This window comes from Manis javanica, chromosome 9 (genome assembly GCF_040802235.1).
Source record: "Manis javanica isolate MJ-LG chromosome 9, MJ_LKY, whole genome shotgun sequence".
Classification (NCBI taxonomy): domain Eukaryota; kingdom Metazoa; phylum Chordata; class Mammalia; order Pholidota; family Manidae; genus Manis; species Manis javanica.
Genome location: NC_133164.1, coordinates 124,426,201 through 124,450,234, shown reverse-complemented (window position 1 = coordinate 124,450,234; position 24,034 = coordinate 124,426,201). Strand labels below are relative to the sequence as shown.

The following is a 24,034-nucleotide window of genomic DNA, read 5'->3' as shown; positions in this document are numbered from 1 at the left end:
CTAAGGCAGAGGGTGTGTGCAGAATGACCACAGCGTCCTGGGAGGGAAGAAAAGCCCCAGGGCGGCCAGTGCAGGAGACAGGATCAGGTACCTCATGAGCCTGGAGAGACAGTAGGAACTTGGCAGTGAAGGGCCTCAAAAATCAAATGAAGGACACCTGTTCCAGGCAAGGCATGAATACGGACTCACTGTGCACTCCAGCTGCCCTGCAGACCTGGCCAGGGCAGAGGCCAAGGCCAGCGGGGAGGCCGCTGAAGGACTTCAGCGCAGAGACATCGGGCTTGGGCTGAAGAACTGGTGTGAAAACAGAGATGTGAGTGAATACAGGACTGGTATTTAAGAGCTAGAGCAGACAGAAAAGGTGGTAAACTTGCTATGTGCCCAGAGGACACAAGGGTCTACTAAGGACTACTGGTCTGCACAGGAGGGTGGACAGCAGGACCGCTCAGCAGAACAGAAAACACTAGTGGGAGGAGGCTTCCGGCAGGATGGGGGGAAGGTTAGGTTTGGTTTCATTAGCTTTCAGCTTGAGGTCTGTGAAACATGCAATAAAGCAGCTGGAAAAAAACAGGCCTGGCTCTCCATGGCCAGGCAGGAGCTGGACATCTGGTGGTGGCGAGGGAAGCTGGCCAGCTGAAGGGCAGGTGGCCTGCTGCCCTCATCCCCAGGGGCCCTGTGCGGGTGCGTGGGGAGTTCAGACCCTGCCCGGCCTGGTCGGGACACACACCAACCTAGCCAAGCCACACCACACTTGTCTACATGATTCCGGAAACGAGAGAGGAGGGCAGCAGCCTTCTCCTAGATACCTGAAGCTATTGTGTCCTGCAATTAGCGCTGGTGGAGGTCCACACCACCATGTGCAGGAGGAAATCCAGAAAACCAGTCTTCAGAAAAGGGAAGAATGAGACAGATATACATACGTAAAATGAAAAAAAATGTTTTATGTAAAGATGGAAGATTGGATATATGATTCACTTTCAATAAAAAAAAGTTGGGCGGGAGCCAAGATGGCGGCGTGAGTAGAGCAGTGGAAATCTCCTCCCAAAAACACATAGAGCTATGAAAATATAACAAAGAAAAATCTTCCTAAAATAGAGACCACAGGACACAGGACAACATCCAGACCACATCCACACCTGCAAGAACCCAGCGCCTTGTGAAGGGGGTAAGATACAAGCCCCAGCCCGGCGGGACCCGAGCGCCCCTCCCCCCGGCTCCCGGCGGGTGGAGAGAAACCGGAGCAGTTTTTTTTTTTTTGGCGAGCGCTTTTTGGAAGCCTTAGAGGGACGGGCCCCCGTTGCTGGGGAGGCAGGGTGGCGGGACCGGTGAGGAGGTGCCTGGGAACGGCGCCGGAGGACAAAGAATATCCCGCGTTTCTCCCTGCGAGACCTGGGGGCGGGTGCCTGGGACCGGTGCCTGAGGACGGAGGAGGTCGCGCGTTTTTCCCCCTTTTTTTTTTTTTCTCTTTTTGGCAAGCGCTTTTTGGAAGCCTTGAAGGGACGGGGACCCCAGTGCTAGGGAGGCACGGTGGCGGGACTGGTGAGCGGGTGGCTGGGACCGGCGCCTGAGGACAAAGAATATCCCCCGTTTTTCCCTGCGGGACCGGTGGGCGGGTGCCTGAGACCGGCACTTGAGGACAGAGGAAATCGCGCGTTTTTCCCCTTTTTTTTTTCTCTTTTCTGCGAGTGCTTTTTGGAAGCCTAAAAGGGACAGGGACCCCGGTGCTAGGGAGGCAGGGCGGCGGGACTGGTGAGCGGGTGCCTGGGACCGGCACCTGAGGACAAAGAATATCCCGCATTTTTCCCTGTGGGACCGGTGGGTGGGTGCCTGAGACCAGCACCTGAGGACGGAAGAAATCGCGCGTTTTTCCCCTTTTTTTTTCTCTCTTTTTGCCAAGTGCTTTTTGGAAGCCTTGAAGGGACAGGGACCCCGGTGCTAGGGAGGCAGGGCGGCGGGACTGGTGAGCGGGTGCGTGGGACCAGTGCCTGAGGACCAAGAATATTGAGCGTTCCTTCCCTGCGGGACCGGTGGGTGGGTGCTTTTTGGAAGCCTTGAAAGGACAGGGACCCTGGTGCTAGGGAGACAGGGCAGCAGGACCAGTGCGCGGGTGCCTGGGACCGGCACCTGAGGAAAAAAAAAAAAAAATCGCGTGTTTTTTCTTTTTTTTTTCCTTTCTGTTCCCTCTCTCATTGTTGCTGTTGTTGTTTTGGTTTGGAGAGTGCTTTTTGGAAATCTTAAAGGGGCAGGACAGGTCACTTAGACCAGAAGCAGGGAATCTGGGGATCTCTGGGCACTCTAACCCCCTGGGCAGCAGGGAGCACAGAGGCCCCTTACGGAGATAAATAGTCTCCTGGATGCTCCCCCTCTAACGGGGCTCCACCATTTTGGAGGAACAGCCCCAGCCAGGCCAAGCCCACAGCAACAGTGGAGATAAACCCCAAAGCAACTGGGCAGGAAGCAGAAGCCCTGTCTGCGCACAGCTGCCCAGCACAAGCCACTAGAGGTCGCTATTCTCCCAGGAAAAGGCTACAAACCAACAAGAAGGGAAGCTCTTCCAGCGGTCACTTGTACCAGCTCTGCAGACTATCTCTATCACCATGAAAAGGCAAAACTACAGGCAGACAAAGATCACAGAGACAACACCTGAGAAGGAGACAGACCTAACTAGTCCTCCTGAAAAAGAATTCAAAATAAAAATCATGAACATGCTGACAGAGATGCAGAAAAAAATGCAAGAGCAATGGGATGAGATGCAGAGAAAAATGCAAGAGCAGTGGGATGAGATGCAGAGAAAAATGCAAGAGCAGTGGGATGAAGTCCGGAAGGAGATCACAGATGTCAGGAAAGAGATCACAGAAGTGAAACAATCCCTGGAAGGATTTATAAGCAGAATGGATAAGATGCAAGAGGCCATTGAAGGAATAGAAGCCAGAGAACAAGAACGTATAGAAGCTGACATAGAGAGAGATAAAAGGATCTCCAGGAATGAAACAACACTAAGAGAAATATGTGACCAATACAAAAGGAAAAACATTCGTATTATAGGGATACCAGAAGAGGAAGAAAGAGGAAAAGGGATAGAAAGTGTCTTTGAAGAAATAATTGCTGAAAACTTCCCCAAACTGGGGGAGGAAATAATCGAACAGACCATGGAATTATACAGAACCCCCAACAGAAAGGATCCAAGGAGGACAACACCAAGACACATAATAATTAAAATGGCAAGGATCAAGGACAAGGAAAGAGTTTTAAAGGCAGCTAGAGAGAAAAAGGTCACCTATAAAGGAAAACCAATCAGGCTAACATCAGACTTCTCAACAGAAACCCTACAGGCCAGAAGAGAATGGCATGATATACTTAATGCAATGAAACAGAAGGGCCTTGAACCAAGGATACTGTATCCAGCACGACTATCATTTAAATATGATGGTGGGATCAAACAATTCCCAGACAAGCAAAAGCTGAGGGAATTTGCTTCCCACAAACCACCTCTACAGGGCATCCTACAGGGACTGCTCTAGATGGGAGCACCCCTAAAAAGAGCACAGAACAAAACACACAACATATGAAGAAGGGAGGAGGAGGAATAAGAAGGGAGAGAAGAAAAGACTCTCCAGACAGTGTATATAACAGCTCAATAAGTGAGGCAGTAAGATACTAAAGAAGCTAACCTTGAACCTTTGGTAACCACGAATCTAAAGCCTGCAATGGCAATAAGTACATATCTTTCAATAGTCACCCTAAATGTAAATGGACTTAATGCACCAATCAAAAGACATAGAGTAATAGAATGGATAAAAAAGCAAGACCCATCTATATGCTGCTTACAAGAAACTCACCTTAAACCCAAAGATAAGCATAGACTAAAAGTCAAGGGATGGAAAAACATATTTCAGGCAAACAACAGTGAGAAGAAAGCAGGGGTTGCAGTACTAATATCAGACAAAATAGACTTCAAAACAAAGAAAGTAACAAGAGATAAAGAAGGCCACTACATAATGATAAAGGGCTTAGTCCAACAAGAGGATATAACCATTCTAAATATATATGCACCCAATACAGGAGCACCAGCATATGTGAAGCAAATACTAACAGAACTAAAGAGGGAAATAGACTGCAATGCATTCATTGTAGGAGACTTCAACACACCACTCACCCCAAAGGATAGATCCACCGGGAAGAAAATAAGTAAAGACACACAGGCACTGAACAACACACTAGAACAGATGGACCTAATAGACATCTATAGAACTTTACATCCAAAAGCAACAGGATATACATTCTTCTCAAGTGCACATGGAACATTCTCCAGAATAGACCACATACTAGCTCACAAAAAGAGCCTCAGTAAATTCCACAATATTGAAATTCTACCAACCAATTTTTCAGACCACAAAGGTATGAAAGTAGAAATAAATTCTACAAAGAAAACAAAAAGGCTCACAAACACATGGAGGCTTAACAACATGCTACTAAATAATCAATGGATCAATGAACAAATCAAAATAGAGATCAAGGAATATATAGAAACAAATGACAACAACAACACTAAGCCCCAACTTCTGTGGGATGCAGCGAAAGCAGTCTTAAGAGGAAAGTATATAGCAATCCAGGCACACTTGAAGAAGGAAGAACAATCCCAAATGAATAGTCTAACATCACAATTATTAAAACTGGAAAAAGAAGAACAAATGAGGCCTAAAGTCAGCAGAAGGAGGGACATAATAAAGATCAGAGAAGAAATAAACAAAATTGAGAAGAATAAAACAATAGCAAAAATCAACGAAACCAAGAGCTGGTTCTTTGAGAAAATAAACAAAATAGATAAGCCTCTAGCCCAACTTATTAAGAGAAAAAGAGAGTCAACACAAATCAACATAATCAAAAATGAGAATGGAAAAATCACGACAGACTCCACAGAAATACAAAGAATTATTAAAGACTACTATGAAAACCTATATGCCAACAAGCTGGAAAACCTAGAAGAAATGGACAACTTCCTAGAAAAATACAACCTCCCAAGACTGACCAAGGAAGAAACACAAAAGTTAAACAAACCAATTACAAGCAAAGAAATTGAAACAGTAATCAAAAAACTACCCAAGAACAAAACCCCGGGGCCGGACGGATTTACCTCGGAATTTTATCAGACACACAGAGAAGACATAATACCCATTCTCCTTAAAGTGTTCCACAAAATAGAAGAAGAGGGAATACTCCCAAACTCATTCTATGAAGCCAACATCACCCTAATACCAAAACCAGGCAAAGACCCCACCAAAAAAGAAAATTACAGACCAATATCCCTGATGAACGTAGATGCAAAAATACTCAATAAAATATTAGCAAACAGAATTCAACAGTATATCAAAAGGATCATACACCATGACCAAGTGGGGTTCATCCCAGGGATGCAAGGATGGTACAACATTCGAAAATCCATCAACATCATCCACCACATCAACAAAAAGAAAGACAAAAACCACATGATCATCTCCATAGATGCTGAAAAAGCATTTGACAAAATTCAACATCCATTCATGATAAAAACTCTCAGCAAAATGGGAATAGAGGGCAAGTACCTCAACATAATAAAGGCCATATATGATAAACCCACAGCCAGCATTATACTGAACAGCGAGAAGCTGAAAGCATTTCCACTGAGATCGGGAACCAGACAGGGATGCCCACTCTCCCCACTGTTATTTAACATAGTACTGGAGGTCCTAGCCACGGCAATCAGACAAAACAAAGAAATACAAGGAATCCAGATTGGTAAAGAAGAAGTTAAACTGTCACTATTTGCAGATGATATGATACTGTACATAAAAAACCCTAAAGACTCCACTCCAAAACTACTAGAACTGATATCGGAATACAGCAAAGTTGCAGGATACAAAATCAACACACAGAAATCTGTAGCTTTCCTATACACTAACAACGAATCAATAGAAAGAGAAATCAGGAAAACAATTCCATTCACCATTGCATCAAAAAGAATAAAATACCTAGGAATAAACCTAACCAAGGAAGTGAAAGACTTATACTCTGAAAACTACAAGTCACTCTTAAGAGAAATTAAAGGGGACACTAATAAATGGAAACTCATCCCATGCTCATGGCTAGGAAGAATTAATATCGTCAAAATGGCCATCCTGCCGAAAGCAATATACAAATTTGATGCAATCCCTCTCAAATTACCAGCAACATTCTTCAATGAATTGGAACAAATAATTCAAAAATTCATATGGAAACACCAAAGACCCCGAATAGCCAAAGCAATCCTGAAAAAGAAGAATAAAGTAGGGGGGATCTCACTCCCCAACTTCAAGCTCTACTACAAAGCCATAGTAATCAAGACAATTTGGTACTGGCACAAGAACAGAGCCACAGACCAGTGGAACAGATTAGAGACCCCAGAAATTAACCCAAACATATATGGTCAATTAATATTTGATAAAGGAGCCATGGACATACAATGGCAAAATGACAGTCTCTTCAACAGATGGTGCTGGCAAAACTGGACAGCTACATGTAGGAGAATGAAACTGGACCATTGTCTAACCCCATATACAAAGGTAAACTCAAAATGGATCAAAGACCTGAATGTAAGTCACGAAACCATTAAACTCTTGGAAAAAAACATAGGCAAAAACCTCTTAGACATAAACATGAGTGATCTCTTCTTGAACATATCTCCCCGGGCAAGGAAAACAACAGCAAAAATGAGCAAGTGGGACTACATTAAGCTGAAAAGCTTCTGTACAGCGAAAGACACCATCAATAGAACAAAAAGGAACCCTACAGTATGGGAGAATATATTTGAAAATGACAGATCTGATAAAGGCTTGACGTCCAGAATATATAAAGAGCTCACACGCCTCAACAAACAAAAAACAAATAACCCAATTAAAAAATGGGCAGAGGAACTGAACAGACAGTTCTCCAAAAAAGAAATACAGATGGCCAAGAGACACATGAAAAGATGCTCCACATCGCTAATTATCAGAGAAATGCAAATTAAAACTACAATGAGGTATCACCTCACACCAGTAAGGATAGCTGCCATCCAAAAGACAAACAACAACAAATGTTGGCGAGGCTGTGGAGAAAGGGGAACCCTCCTACACTGCTGGTGGGAATGTAAATTAGTTCAACCATTGTGGAAAGCAGTATGGAGGTGCATCAAAATGCTCAAAACAGACCTACCATTTGACCCAGGAATTCCACTCCTAGGAATTTACCCTAAGAACGCAGCAATCAAGTTTGAGAAAGACAGATGCACTCCTATGTTTATCGCAGCACTATTTACAATAGCCAAGAATTGGAAGCAACCTAAATGTCCATCTGTAGATGAATGGATAAAGAAGATGTGGTACATATACACAATGGAATACTACTCAGCCATAAGAAGTGGAAAAATCCAACCATTTGCAGCAACATGGATGGAGCTGGAGAGTATTATGCTCAGTGAAATAAGCCAAGCGGAGAAAGAGAAATACCAAATGATTTCACTCATCTGAGGAGTATAGGAACAAAGGAAAAACTGAAGGAACAAAACAGCAGCAGAATTACAGAACCCAAAAATGGACTAACAGGTACCAAAGGGAAAGGAACTGGGGAGGATGGGTGGGCAGGGAGGGATAAGGGGGGGGAAGAAGAAGGGGGGTATTAAGATTAGCATGCATGGGGGGGAGGGAGAAAGGGGAGGGTGGGCTGCACAACACAGAGAGGACAAGTAGTGACTCTACAACATTTTGCTAAGCTGATGGACAGTAACCGTAATGTGGTTGTTAGGGGGGACCTGATATAGGGGAGAGCATAGTAAACATAGTATTCTTCAGGTAAGTGTAGATTAAAAATTTAAAAAAAAAAAAAAGAAAGAAAGAAAGAAAAGGGGGATTACTCCTTAACAGGATAAAACTATTGGTAAATCAAAGATCAACGCATGCTTTAAATATCCTTAATGTTGATCACTTAAAGGGTGTCAGATGATCAGCTATGGAGGTACTCTTTTCTGATAATATTCCTTTCTCTTAATTAAAAAAAAAAAAAAAAAAGCAGTTACTGTGTGCTGACCTCCAATGAGTTCTGCACAGTGGTATAGAGGGCATGTCAAAGTGTGGGCAAAGGGTCTGTTTGTTTCTACGCAGAAGATCAAGGCCTAGCTTGGATACCCAGAAAATGAACTAAGATACGATATGAGGAGGAGCTTCCGGCATCAGCACTCTCTGGAGGACTCGTGCCGGGGGATGATCATCAAAAAGCCTCCACAGGGATCCGGACGATGCTGCGGTTGTGGCTGCATCCAGCCCACCATCTCCTGGACTTGCCATAAGAAGGAGGAGGGAGATGTCTAGGCTGGCATGTGCATACAGTGAGACAACGAATTTGACTGGATCTGTACTGTTGGAACTCAACCAGGAGTTGGGAGGGGTGCAAGTTGTAGCACCCCAAAATCTCATGACTATAGACTATCTATGGTTAAAAGAACATATGGGATGTGAACAGATCCCAGAAATGGGCTGCTTTAATTTGTCTGATGGTTCAAGTACAGTTGGAAAATATCCATCATATCATAGATAAATTTTCACAAATGCCTAGGGTGCCTAAATGGTTTTCTTGGCTTCACTGGAGATGGCTGGTAATTATAGATTTGCTTTGTTTATGTCACCGTATTCCTATTATGTCAATATGTGTGTGCAAATTAGTTAGTAGTTTAAAACCTATACATACTTAAGGTACTATACAAGAAGATATGTCAAAGAAATAATCAATCCTCCCAAGTTTCCTTCATATGCTACATCTATAGCTTTTCTTCTTCCTTCCTAATTACAAACTTTAAATAGAATTCGTGCCTCATATCGAATTTACCGAGTATCATAATTCCTCCAGGTGGTAAAGATACCTCGAGACAAGTGCTGGGCATAGAAGCCACAGTGCATAAATCTGCAAAGAAGTAAAAAGCTAACCTTTGCAAACAATATGGCTTCTCTCTCACTTACCAACTTTACATTTCCCTGTATGGCCCCGGAAGATGACTGGTTAGCCAGAGACGGGTAAGATTCCTCAAGGGAGGAACAACCTAAGACAGGCACAGTCGCAGGGGGGCCATCAGGTGAGAATTTGGGGATCAACAGAGGTGAGGCTCAGAACCTCACCCCCCCTGCTTTGAGAGAAATCTTCTGCATCCGTGGATGTCTTGCTGCCCTTGTCTAGCCTGGATTAATACTTAGTCCATAGGCACACACCTGATCATCTGATCATCTACATTTGCCTTCTTACAGCACTAAACTATGTTTTCTACCTTTATCTTGCATCTACCTACCACTTCAGCATTTTATTAAAAATAAAAATAATAATAATAATAGGAGAAATGTGGGATCAACATATAAATCAAGTACAAAAATCAAATGAATATTCATATTTGACCTGATGGTTTATAGGTCATATTGCATGATCAAAACCGAAAGTTTCTGTGATGACTGCCCTTGTACTGTTCACCATGTAAGAATTTATTCACTCTGTAAGAATTCGTTCACCATGTAAGAACTTGTTCGTTATGCTTCAGAAAATTGGAGACTGACGAGAATTAGGCTTGAGATGGATTAATGATTGTACATTGAGCATTGACCCCCCTATACTGAATTTTATTGTTGTTAACAACCATTTGATCAATAAATATGAGAGATGCCCTCTCAAAAAAAAAAAAAAAAAAAAAAAGTTTTTTTTTTAAAGCTTAAATCTGCAAGAACAGAAAACAAAAGAGGAGATAACAAGAGAACGTGGAAAGCCAGGAAGCCGATGGAAGATGGTTGAATAGCTAAACAGATCCAAGAGAGCGGAATCTGAAGCGGGCAGTGAGGAAGCCAGAGAAGCGAGCGACTGGAGCCTCAGGATCCCAGAAGGGCTTGTCCCTCCGCAAGTGGGTGTCAAGGGATGTTAGAATAAGGACTGCCTGACTGGACACTATTAGAGAAGCATCTGGATCCTCAGATTACCTCGCCTCCCAGCCAACTAGGCAACTGCCCCTGTCCTCCTCCAGAGAAAAGGAAGCGGGGCTGGAAGAGAAGCCAGGGCGAGACTTGTGCCTGAAACACAGAGGACCGAGTGAAGGAACCGTGCCCGGGCGGGCCACCAGCTCTCTCTTCAGGGCCACCCACTAAAGTGTTTTTTCAAAGTTGAGAGGAAGAGGGGGAGGGAAGAATGAAAAGAAACCAGCAACAAAAATTCATTGAAAGCTTAGACTATCAGGCATTAATCTAAGCACTTCACATACATTTATTTAATTCCTAGTTTTAAGCAATTAACATAGGAAACTTTACTATAAAAAAAAAGAATACTCAAATGTCCATAAACAAATGAGGTCTATCCATACAATGGGATATTATGCCTTAAAAAGAAAGGAAATTCTGCCGCCTGATACAGCATGGACCTTGAAAAGATCATGCTAAGTGAAATAAGCCGATACAAAGACAAACATTCAATGATTCTGGAGCAGTCAAGTCACAGAAACCGGGTAGAGCGAGGGGACTGGCAGGCACTGGGGGAGGGACGGGGAGCCACGGTCCACCGGGCACAGTTTCTGTTCGGGAAGACAAGTGCTCTGTGGCGGCCGCGGGGTGGCTGCCCACGATGCCAATGTGCTTAGTGCCATACCGTGTGCTCGGACTGGGTCACAATGCAAATACTTTACCATCATTGAAAAGAAAAAAAAGAAAAATCTTTCTGTGGGTATCGTTCATGACACCCTGCTCCCCAGCAGGCAGTAACTGCTGGAGGATGGATACCCCTCATCATTACCCACTTCTCCGACATGCCCACACCAGGGGTCTCCTGGTACTTAGCATGAGGGCACTTACTCGTACCCTCCTGGCTGCCCTGGCTGCCACAGCTCCTGTGCTACACGATATGATTCCCTAGAAAAGCCAGATCCTTACACACAGGGCAAGTTCACTCAAGAGAACGCTCTTCTGGGGAAGAGGTTTATCAATCAGACTGAAACCAGAATGGAAAAGAACCCCTGAAAGGAATTCCAGACGAGGAGCCTAGAGAACAGATGGCAAAATCTACTGGGTTGCAGGCATGTCTGTATTCTGCATCGTTGAAAATGAATATTTGAAAGCAAGTGAGAAAGTGGGAGAAATATTTACAGCATATGACAAAAAAAGGATTCTTCATACAAATCAAAAATCAACAAAAAAGCAAACATTTCAAATGCCAGATGAGCAAAGACAATTCACAAAAGAAATGCAACTATACTTACAGAATTATGTTCAGCCACATTAGCAACTCCAACCATTTAATAAACACTTGAGGGCCCACTATGTCCTGGCACTGTCCCAGATACGGCAGGACACAGGCTCATGAAGCCCCTGCTCACACACATTGTGAGTACTGACAGGACAAAAACAAGGAGGAAGAGGCTATTTAAGAGAAGTGCTGGGGTGACCAGAGAGCAGGTGGTAAGACCAGAAGGAAGCTAAGCTCAAAAAGCTTCGTGTGGGCAAAAAGCAGCACATCATGGAAGGTCTGGGGAGACCCAAAAGGGACTACAAAGCCTCCCTGGCTCCAAAAGGGCAGAGAAAGCCAGCAGAGCTGCGGCGGGCAAGCCCAGGGTAGTGACACGAAGTGCAACTGGACGTGTCAGCAGTGCAGAATGCCACAGCCTTGGGAGAGCAACTGTGATTCTAAGCAGAAGGGGTGGTCAGTGGAAAGCTGTAAACCTGGAATAATTTCTGTTTCCAAAAAGGACTTTTACAAAATGCTGTCTTGCCAATGGGTTTCAGCCCTGGACAAGTTCACTATGGATTCAGTTAGACAGAAAAAATGACAGTGGAACGTACTTGGGGTGAAAGCATTTATACCCAACTTTATTTCCAAGGAGGCAGGTCAGTCACTAGAATCCCATCCACTCAGAGCGGGTCTGCATGCAGCCAGCCAGTCTCTGCCTCCAGGCCTCTCCGCCCCCACAGCCGTCGCGGTCTCTGTCCTCAGTGATCCCACTAGGTCCCGCCTCTGCTCTCCTGCAGGGGCGCAGCCCAGCACTGGGCGGAGCTCTTTATGTAGAATCAATAACAATGTATTGCCCACCTGTGTGTAGTGAGCTAGCCGACCAGGGCCAGGTAAGAATTCTGGTCATAGAAACCTTCAATTTTTCCACACATGCAAATTAAAACAAGTGAAAAAAATAATTCTTAACATTTGGCTTGACCGACGATTGCTGATAAGAATGTGAACAACTTTTTTGGAGAACAGTGTGTGAAGAAGCATTGAAAACTTTTTTCTTTTTTTTTTGTAGTGTGAGAAAATAACCATAGGTTCTAATTAGCCAGTGAAAATTAAAAATGTATACAAGATTTGCCTACAAAGACGACCATCACCATGCTGTGCTGTTTAAACAGGACCCAGAAAGAATGGAAAAGCCTTAGTATCAATGATTAGACTGGTTAAATATGATCAAGTGCTCTATTGTCACTAAAAATAGCAAGTTAGAGAAACGTCCGTTGAAAATATGGTAGAAGTCACTTGCTTCTCCGCTACCGCACCAAGCAAAAGGAAAGCCGTCTATTAGTCTCCATTTAATTTTCCACCAGCAACTCCAATTCGTATCAATACCATAACAGAACATCTCTACCACAAATGACTAAGTAATTAGATGACGTAGGCACAAAATTATATGATCTGTGAAGAAACAGGCCTGAAACAGAACTAATGGGCTTCCTCTCACAGAATTCTTTCTTCATACTAAGATCCCAAAATACTCAACTAGAAACTGAATATTTATATAAAATGCAATTAAAATTCAGAACACCACTTAAATTTATTATAATATAGTATACAAAATGAGATTTTTAGTCTTTTTCATTAAGTTCTTTCAGCATGGTGCTGCATTTTAGCAAAAGTCACCATCTTATCAAGTTCAGTGCTAGGAAAGAAGCACAATGGGTCTGGAATATAATGAATATAAGCAACATCATGTTTAGTAACCTCAACTTCAGAAATGGAGCCTCTGAACTGGCAAGCAATTTATTCCATTTCCAAAGCAATTTTCCTATTGTATTGAAAATTTTACCTCGGTATTTAAAAACAATAAGATGATGAATAATGGATTTTTTCAGAGACAGGATAAGCAGAAAATCGTAAGGGTCTTTGTTGCCTAGTGTCATACACACTTAATTGGTTTGTCACTCAAGAAAAATCAACGTTTCCAGCAATTAAGTATAATTCTGGAAACATATTTTTAAAACGAGTAAAAACAGTGTGAACAAAGACGACAGAACCGATGATACCAAACCCAAGAGGACCGCCATGCTAAGAAATGAAGACAGCTATCTTAACTGCTCCAAAGGTTTTGAAAAAATTAGGAATTCTCAACAAAACATGCAAGTGCTGGAAGGCACATAATTTACATGTATCTAAGTAAAAGTAAGTCAGTACAATAACTAGCTTACACTCACATTTTTATCTAAGTATCTAATAGCTTATTGTTTCCATTTTGATGAGAAACATTTCTGAGAAGTCAACTGATATTAAAGGGAGAGATACATTTAAATTATGCCTAATGCTTCAGCCTTCTTTATCAAAAATAAAACACTTCCACCTCTGCCAGCATGTTAATAAAGTAGAAAAACAAAGCAGCGAAGTGCTATAAAAAATATGTGTATTTCCTTCATCAAATACAGCTTTCAAGTTCAACTGTGTTACTGAAGAGTCATTAATAAGTAGCAAAACTTATGAACTACCAAGAAATTGGGACTCTTTCCCTCCTACAGCAGCAGAGGAGATAAACTGTGGAACTGCTTTTAAAACATTTTTTTAAGTAACAGTACCAAAGACAAGGGTCAGTTGAGAGATGCCCCCTTCAGAACTGTGTACACAGGAACCTTGAAGCTCAACTCCTCTCCCACAATGTTCTGTAAGAAACCTGAATACCAATTTCTCGACATAAGAAATTACACCCGCACTATGCACAAATGGAGACAAACTTCTAGAGTTAATGGTCTAATATCTAATCCTGAGTGAGTGCCAATCCAGTCAAGGTGACCATGCAGTCAGCTCAGGACACACACTCCAGGCCCTCAACTGTGATGTGCCCAATCACCAACTCTGTCTTCATGCTGCCACTGCCACTTGGGGAAAATTCAGTGAAACATTTTTATTCTGCCAAGTGTAAAGAACTTCAAAAACTTGGTGAACTACAAATCCTCTTTAAAGGAAACTCTACAGACCTTAAGAGTATGTCTCTGATTCCAAGAAACCCTGGGCCTAGGCACACTGATAAATGCTACCTTAAGAATTCTTCTGCACCTTAAAAAAGCTTTCAATTGTAAATCATCAAGGTAAAGGCGAAGTTTCAACTTTACAACTCGTAAAATAGTTTTTGGATCATCATAGCTGTAAAATCTTAAAGATTCAGAGAAAATTGTGTATAGACACCCAGAATGAGAAAACTAGCATTAAAAAAAGTTGTGTTGCCTCTACCAAGGAGCATACTAATATTTTAGAGACAGCAAGACAATAGCCACCAGTCCTCAGCATGCATCTCTTTTCAAGTACTCAAGCTTAACTATTATAATACTGCAAATGCCTCTAGGCAGGGCCCAACGCCACACTAAAAAGAGAAGCAAGGAAAGGTATTGACAGACATGGATAAAAAAATGTGCAATGTCATTCATTCTTCATTCCACTGTGAAGATAATTTGAAGGTACCATTTAAAAGACAGAAAATAAAAATATCAAATTGACAAATAACTTTAACTCACTGTAGGTAAAACTAACATTTTTACCAGAGAGTATCTGGCCTGGCTTTGGGGCATTTGCATATCCTCAGGGGTGGAGAGAAGTTTATCTCCACCTCAATGGGTAGTTACCTGGGCAACCAAGGGCATGTCTGAACCTGAGAGGTTAAGGGGAGGGGCTGGCTGGCTGGCTTCTTCAGGAGCAGAGGAGAGAGAGGGCCCTGGACTGCAGTTTGTGAGCAATAAAAGGGTTTTAAACTTTATTTCTCCCTTTGACTGATTTCGGTTTTTAGAGGTATTTTGCCCCAGGATTTTCTCTCCCCAGACTTACACTCACATACTCATAATATAAGACTGATGCTTCACATGACTTTACAGAAAATGGTCTCAAGAATCACATTCCTGGTGAACTATTCAATACTAGTTGTAATACACAACATTTCATTTACCTAGTAACACACTAAAAAAAAGAAGCATCCTTATCCTTGACAATAAAGAGAACATCATGATATTGGTAAATGCAGGTGCCAGGTGTCTTTGGAAGGCAACGAAATGTTCCTACATTGACTTGGTGATGACTGCACTTTCCTGTGAATACACCAAAACTGTGAAATAAAAATTTTACACTTTAAATGGAAGGCTGTATGTGAACTGTATCAAGAAAGGTGTTAATGAATGAAAGCAGAAAGAAATAGAGTTAAGAAATAAAACAACAAAGGTAAGCCACTCTCCTCTGTTCCAGAGCCACACTGAGTAGACGCCTGCCAACCAGTCCCGGTGAGCACAGCTGTAACCCTGGAGGGGAAGTGTGGAGAAGGGGGCAGACCTGGGAGGACCATGGATTCCAGGAGCCACACAACAATGAGTTCCCAGTGTTCTCCTTTTCCTTTATCCTATACTGTGTGCCAGAGAAAACCAAGGGCACAGACCAAGTATACTGCTAAGTTATGTATGTATAATGTAACACCTAAAACTACCCCTAGGAAACACCATAGGTAAATCAAAGTGAAACAAATTCCAAAAAACACTCAAGTAACCCACAAGATGGCAAGAAAATTAAAACAGAAACATGGAAAACAAACAGTAAAATGGCAGATATAAGTTTTAACTTATCAGTCATTACACTGAACACGCAAGTTCTAAATACATCCATCATACATAGAGACTGCCAGAGTGGGTAAAAAATGTAAACCAGCCAGCCATATGCCAACCACAAGAATCTCACTTCAAATATAAATAAGTTAAAATTAAAAGGATGGAAAATTATATGCCACACAAACATTAATCACAAGAAAGCAGGAGAAGCCATATTAATGTCAGAAAGAGTAAACTTCAGAGCAAAAGGTTACTAGAGACAAACAGGGACGTTACATAATGACAAGCATGTCAGTCCATCAGGACACAAAGCGATCCCAAGTGCGTGCATTGCACACCGGACACATGAGACCTATGAAGCAAAATCTGATAAAACTAACGGGAGAAATAACAAAGCCATGACTACAGGCAGAGACTTCAACTACCCAGAGAACAACTAGCCAGTAAACCAGCAGGAACAGAGGAACTTCACACCATTGGCCTCACCCAACAACAGCACAACATGGTTTCTTTTCAAGGGCCTGAGTTCTTCCAACACAGGCCATATCCTCAGTCAGAAAACAAACTGCTCCAAATTTAAAATGCATGAAATCACACAAGACATATTTTTGACCACAAGGAATCACACCAGAAATTAGGAACAGAGAGCAGTAAATTTTCCAAACACACTCCTAAATAATCCATGGGTCACAGAGGAAGTCTTAAAGGAAATCAAAATACCAACATCTGTGGGACAGATAAATCACCGCCGAGAGGGACTTACAGCAGTAAATGCTTACATTAAAACAGAGTAAAAGTTTCCAGTCAATAATCTAAGCTCCCACTATAAAAAAGAACAAGAAGAGAATAAAAAATCTAAAGCAAACAAAGGGAAGGAAAAAATAAAGAGCACAAACTAATGAAATTGAAAACAGAAAGCCACAGAGAAAGTAAATAAAACCAAACGTGGTCTCTGAAAAGATCAAGACCAGTCATCAATAAGCATGAAGTCACAAACCACCACCATCTGAATCAGACACTCAGAGGACAGTAAGGGAATAGCACGAACAAGTGTGCACACACATAGCTGTGGCAACTGACCCGACACAGACCACTCCTCAAGCTACTCAGACCATCACCACTCACCCCAAATGAAGCATATTATCGGAATGTCACAGTAATAACTAAAACGGATTTTGTAAAGTAAAACACCCAAAAAATAAATCTCCTGGCCCAGATTTCACTGGAATACACACTGTCTTCCAGAAAGTAGAAGAGAAGGGAACACTTCCAAACTCATCTCAGGAGACCAAGTATCGGAAGTAAAATCTGACACTCATTGCCATACTCTTCATGGAATGTGAAGTCTATTGATATAAGCTTTTAGTCAAGGTTGACCAGTACCCTGGGGAAACAAGGCATTACAGGAGCCTGGCAGGGACATCTAATTCCACCCTGGCTGGAGCAGAGATGATGGAAGGCTTCAGAAGAAAAGTAGTCTTAGGTGGTGTCAGTCAGGAATATGGCCACTGAAAGTGGACATTTACAAAAAATAGAAGAAACAGCTGAAGAGTCCAGAGTAACCGGCTCTGGGGCAGGAGGCTGGGATAAGAGAAGGCTAAACTAGCTATAGAATAACAGCCAATTACCATAAGCCTTTATCACCATTTAACTTTTAAAACTATACATCTTTGTTACCATGATAAAATACAATCAAACTTCACAAAATAATATAGAAGCACAACTTCCCATCAAGATCCATTTCTCCCTGCAACTCTCACCTAGGTCCAACTACAAACCATGGAAACCAAGCAAGAGCCAACCAGCCAAAGCAGAGCCCTGGAATGTGATTCCAAGGGGCGACGGGAGGAAGAGAACTGGGCTGACTTGGGACCCAGGACTGGAGGAACACCAAGACGAACATCTTACACACTCCTAGCCGACTCAAGGAAGGACCGAGGCCCGGCGGTCCCAACTCCCTGCCTGGCAAGAGAAGGCACATCAGGCAGATCGTTCGTCTCCCGGAGGAACTAGAGTGCACGCCACCATGAGCAAGAGAGGTCGCCAAGTGGCCATGGGGAACAGCACCCTTCTGCATGGACCTGCGGCGTCATGCCCTACCAGGGGACCCCAGAGCATCTGGGCAGCACCAGTTACTTACAGGAACCCTGCCACAACAAGAGGTTAGAGGCTTCAGGAAGCCTCTGTACTCTGCGGGCCTGAGACTCCCCTCTCCCACCAAGGGCAGCCAGGCCAGGAAACTGCGTCACATGGTCTGAAACTGCCATCCTCTGCCAAGGACACCACAGCATCCAGGGGCACCGGCCAGAGGAACTCAGCTCAGAAGGCCTCTTGGCCACAGTGCTGCTGAGGCTCCTCCCCTGCCCAGACACCCCAGTGCAGCCAGGAGGCACACAGGGAGAGGAGCCAGCCACAACCACTGCCCAGCCAACAAAGCCCCTTCATCCACATGGCTGGCACGTCCCTCTCTTACCGAGAGATGCCCCTTCTGAGGAAATACACCCCCCCCTCAGCAGCCTACGCAGACACAAGTCAGAACACCAGGAGCACCGCATAAGCCAAGCAGGCCAAAACCCACAGCATAAAGTTCCTGAAAATCGTAGACATTGGAACCACAGTCCACAGATGTAGACCAGAATTTATGTGCTTATCTACACAGGATGACCACCAGCTAAAATAAAAGATATAAACAGGACCCCCATTTTCCTAACATAATGGCTAAAATGTTCAGGACACAATTGGGAACCATGCATCATTCCAAAAACCAGAACACTCACAAGGAGAATTAGAGAAGATAATCAACTGACACCAAAACTAAGATTGACTCAGATATTGGGATTTAGGACGAGCATTTTAAGGAGCAGACATAAAAATGTTTCAATACTTAGTTACAAATTGTTTGGAAACAAACAAAAATTATAAAACTGAAAAATACAATAGTAAAAAGATCACTGGATAGGGTCAATAGTAGAGTGAAGATTGCAAAAGACAGAATTAGGGAACTTGAGAACAATTCAACAGAATTGACACAATCTGAACAATACAGAGTAAAACCCTAGAAGAACTATATAACATTAACAAAAAATCCTGGAGAAGCAAAGAGAGTTGGAAATGACGAACTAAAGAAATAATGGCTAAAAACCCAATTTTGGTGAAACAAAGGCTAACTGATTCAATAAGCTCACGGAAGACCAAACAATCCAAAAAAATCCAAACCAAGATACATTACAATTAAACTTCTTGAAACTAATGACAAGAGAAAAACTTGAAAGGAGCAGCCAGAGAGAAATGACACATTACACATAAAGGAACATCAAGTTGAGTGACAGAAGACTTCTAACTGGAAACTATGAAGGGTGGAAGGAAGTGGAACAAGAGTTTTCAAGTGCTAAGAAAAAAAACTGTCAACCAGGAGTTCTATATACAATAAAACTATCTTTTCAGGAATTAAGGAAAAATAAAGACATTCTAGGATGAAAATTTCAAAGAATGGTTATCAAATTCTCCAAACAGGAGACAAAAAAGGGAGATTCCTGGAACATCAGGAAGAATAACAGAAAAAACAAAAATATGGGCACATACAAACTATCCTTATCATTATGAGTTTATAAATCATATTTGATGACTTAAACAAAGTGGAACACCACGATGCTCAGGACATGTTATTTAAAGTGGAATGGAGGGAGAAGTTGGGTAAAGGGACAAAAACAGAAGTGAAGTAAGGTTTCCACACTCCACTCCAGGTAGTAAAATAGTGATACCAATACACCATGGTGATGGGTCATATGTATATACTGTAATACCCAGAGCAAGTACTCCATAACTATACAAAGACCTATACCCAAAACACAGTAGAGAGTTTTTAAAAAAAGGTTCAAATAGCCCGAAGGAATGCAGGAAGAGAAACAGAGGAATGAGAATCAGAAGAAACAGAAGAGGGATAATTCGGTGGGACACTTGAACTCCAACATATGAATAATTTCCTTAAATGTAAATGGTCTAGATACACGAAAGACAGAGACTGACAGAGCGCGTAAAACAAAAACATGATTCAATAAGAAACTCACTTCAAGCTCAGCAACACAGATAGGCTGAAAGCTAACACCATGCAAACATTAATACACAAAAAGCAGGAGTGACTACATTATCTAATAAACTTCAAAGCCAAGAAAACTGCCAGAGAAAAAGGACTTTACACAACCATAAAAGAAACAATCCACTCAGAAGACACAGGATGCCAAATGAGAACATACCAAATGACAGAACCTCAAAATATATGAAGCAGAAACTGACACACGCAAACTGATGGGAATTTACTGTGAAATACGTTGCATATTTCCAAATAACAATATTCTGAAATAAACTACTCAGAGAACTCTCATAGGTAATTACTCTCATAGGTAATTAGGGAGGAAAGGAGAAAAGATATTTCTGGAGAATGTACTTCTGGGCAAACACTAAACGTGGGCACCTTACCAGGTTCTCCTGTCATCCTCAACAACGCCCTAAGAAAAAAAAGAGTATATCCTCCATTTCACAACCCAGGAAATTAGTGGCCATGATTTAAGTAAGTTACCTAAGATCATAAAACCAGTAATCAAGTAAACAGATTTAATTCTGCTCTGTAACACTGTAATACGGACTCCTTTGATTGTATGTTACAGCATCTCAAATGGCCAAGTTATCCTAAAAATCGAATCCTGAAGCAACTGCATATTGAAATCTGTAGTTTTTTCTTTTATGTATCGAAAATTGTTTCTACAATTCCCCCAGAATAAATTTGCAGTTAACTACAAATGACAGTAGTTATCCTTTTCATAAGTTTCTTTTTCTAATTACGGTACCATTTATAAAATGTAATATTCTCCTCTTTGGGTGAGAAATAAATTAAATATCAGGTAAAACCAAGTAGAGTTTGAGACTTCCATTTTAAAACAAAGGTCTGTACATTTTAATTCTACCAGTGAACTAGTGTGGCCCGTTCAACAATTTTACTTCTCTGTGTCTCCGCTTCCCATTCCCAAAGGCAAAAATTTTTGTCAGCCGAAAGTACTCTGTGAACACGTGTTAAGTAAAAAGTGTACTTAGTACACAAACTACATGTCCCCACTTGAGCTTTACATTTGTGAAAACAAGTGATTCTCCGTAAATGTGTGTACTTTCAACGCTAAGTAAAAACTGTCACCTCGCAAGGTGCGAGGGCCCGCGGCGCGCCGCGCTCAGACTCCGCGCCCGTCATGCGGCAGGGCAGCCGCCCGAGCCGGCCGCCGGGCGTCCCTCGGGAGTCGGGGGCCGGGCCCGCCGGGGTTCGCGCAGAGCCCGGCCACGCCCGGAGGGGCGCCCTCCGGGCCCCCTGCGCGGCCGGCGACCCAGACCCGCCGGCCCGGGCTGCCGGAGCGACCCGCTCGGCACGGCCCCCCGTCCGGCAGGGCCCCGCGGGCGCGGGCGGGCGCACCGCGGAGGCCCCGTCGTTACCTGCTGGGCCACTCGGCCCCCGGCCCGGGACCAGCCGCGCTGTAGTAGGCCGCGCGCTTGCGGCCGGCCGCCGCGCCGCGCACCGGGTACAGAGGGATCTGGTCTGCCATGTTCCGGCCGCCACCTTTCCGCCCCGCAGGGATCCCTCTCAGTCCGCCGCCTTTCCCCGCCCTCTCTCCACGGCTCCCAGGCGGCTGACGCGCCGCCCGCGCGCCCCTCCCGCCCGTGTGTCGGGGCCCGATGGCGTCACCGCGCGTCGGGGCCCTACGACAACAGCGCGCGCCGAAGGACTGCACGGGCGGTGGCAGCGTTCGGAGTCCTCCGCCTCCGGCGCGTCGGAGCCAGATGGCGTCACGCGCGTGAGCGGAGGCAGTGCGGCTGGAGGCCCCGCCCCGGCGCCGGGAGGGATACACCTGCGCATGCGCCTGCTCCGCACGCAGAAAGCAGGTGGCTGATACCCAGCTCACCTGTGCTGGCGACCCAGCGCAACATGGCAGCGTGGGCGCGGTCCGCGTGGCGTTCCCTCCCACTCATCGCCGCGCCTCCGGAATCCGCTCTGCCAGTCTTTTGCCGGGCGGCAGAAGCGGGGCGTGTCCTCAGCCCTGGCCGGGGGTGCCGCCCTCCGGGAGTACCGGCTGCCCGCGTGCGCCACCCCGTGCGACGTCCCCGTGTTCTGCCCGCTCCTTAGCTCCCTGCGCTGTGTCCGCGTCCTTGTCACCCTCACGCCGTGCTCCTTCGCGGAGCCCCCTCGGTGAGGCCCTGGGCTTCCCCCGTGCCCCTCCGCTGTGCCCTGTGGCCCCTCTGGTCCCTTCCCCGCGCCACCCCGCCGTGTGCCCCCCGTGTCCCCCAGCCCCGCCACGCAGATTCTGTGCCTTTAATCCCTGCCTCCGGCCCAGTCTTTTCTACGTGCAAACATGCTCAGAGTCCTCCCACACTTAAAAAAAGCATCTTCCTAGATTTCAGTATTCCCATAAAGGGCCTCAAAGATTGGTCTAACGATTGATACTTACTTGAGTTCGGACCTTTGCTCTTTTGTTGTTAGTTTGTGTTTGAGTCTGTCATTACAGCTTAGGAATTTGGTCTGAATTCGTTCCATTTTTCAATTTGAGTTTTTCGTCTGGCCAAACATGTGCCCAGATTTCTCAACTATATTTGTGTATAAGTGAGGTTTTATATCCCAAGATCCAAGATGCTAAAGGTCCAATTGTGTTCACGAGGTCTTCCTCCTACCACAGCCCCCCCAGTAAGTGGTCGTTTTCCTAAAATATGCAGGGAGGGGAAAGTCGTGTGCCCTGCTCAGGCACCCCTTACCACGCTGTCACTTCCCAGGATGCTCCCACTAAAAGCACCTGCAGAGGCCAGAACACCTGCCACCCCTAACACTCAGACATATGTCCTCTTTGGGATGTCCTCAAGCCGCTGGTTTGGCCTCTTCAGCCAATCAAGGGCTGCCCAAAACACCTGAAGACCAGTTAGAAAGTCTCCCCACCTCCAGACAGCTCATCTTGCCAGACACCGTTTCCTCTTTTTACTTCAAAAAGCTTACTTTCCTCCTTTATGGACTCCATCTTTCTTGGAGATTCGTTTTTCACAACCTGCCCACTTTAAGTAAAAAGTCGTTAAGTCTTTTCCCCAAATCCTGACCTCTCTGGGATCCATTTCTGTGTGCTAATTCAGTTTAGCAAAGATTCCTCATTCCATTTTATGCCAAGGTGATAGGTGTTGTGAGATTATGGATGTAAGTAAAACACAGTATCTGCCCTGTGGAAGGCTTTATCTGGGTAGGGAGACACATCTGCACACTGCTGATTGCCACTTAGGATACAGTGAAATACTGGCAGTGATACAAGCATTTAGGACGTTAGCAGGAGCAAAAGGCACTAGAGGCATTCCATTCTTTCAAGACAGCTCAGTTAAGGAGCTGATACAGATGTGTGTGGGAATAAAAAATCAAAGAGGTTCGAAAGACTACCAGAGGCAGCGATAGCGGAACCCACATCGCCCCCTGACTGTGAGACTGGAAATGGTAAGAGCTCTCCTGGGGTCAGCCCTGAGGCCAGGCCCTGGAAGCCAGGCCACCAGAAGGGACAAGGCCATAGAACAGAGCTCAGCACACCAGCTCACAGGTTAAGACCTGCCTGTCACCTCATTGGTAAAGAAAGTCGTTTTGGACACAGCCACAGTGATCTGCTGACGTACCATCTCTGGCTGCTCGGGAGGTACAGTGGTGGAATGGAGCAGGCGCCATGAAGGTCGTATGGCCACAGAGCCTATGTACTGCCTGGCCCTTTACAAAGAAAGTTTTCCACCTCTGCTGCAGAGTCCCTGACTCTGCTGCAGCCTCACTGACACCAAGGGGCAGGAGGGGGTGAAGACTGTGCAGGTGAATACCATTTCTATGCACAGAAAGTCCTACTGGGCAGCACCTCCTTACAGCAATCACTAAACAAATAATAAAGGTATGTATAGCTACCAAGTTACTAGACAGGGAAATGGAATAATAAAAAATTTTATTAATCCAAAGAAGAAAGCCATGAAAGGAGTTTAAAAAAACAGAACAGATGGGAGAAATAGTAAATAAATAGATTGTAGAGTTAACACCTGACTGTCACTTTATGTATATTAAATGCAAACAGACCAAGTACCCAATAAAAAGTCAGATTGGATTAAAAACCAAATCCAACTATGTTCCTGAGGTCTAAGACTTCACATTGAATATAAAG

At 44.1% G+C, this 24,034-nt stretch overlaps 1 protein-coding gene across 8 annotated transcripts in view; it reads right to left on the bottom strand.

Annotated features, from left to right (window-relative positions):
• ATP9B (ATPase phospholipid transporting 9B (putative)) overlaps nucleotides 1–21,546 on the bottom strand; it is a 212,593-nt gene extending 191,047 nt beyond the window's left edge. For 6 of the 8 annotated variants that reach the window (XR_012121287.1, XM_073213259.1, XM_073213251.1 and 3 more), the window contains exon 1: nucleotides 21,312–21,545. Coding sequence is in view for 7 of the 8 variants with exons in the window: in XM_073213259.1 (XP_073069360.1) it covers nucleotides 21,312–21,421 (110 nt within the window). In the remaining variant the exon portion in view is untranslated. Of the gene's footprint in view, nucleotides 1–21,311 lie in introns of all 8 variants that reach the window. The other 2 variants (XM_073213253.1, XM_073213252.1) reach the window with 2 other exon arrangements.
• Nucleotides 21,547–24,034: the final 2,488 nt, after the last annotated feature.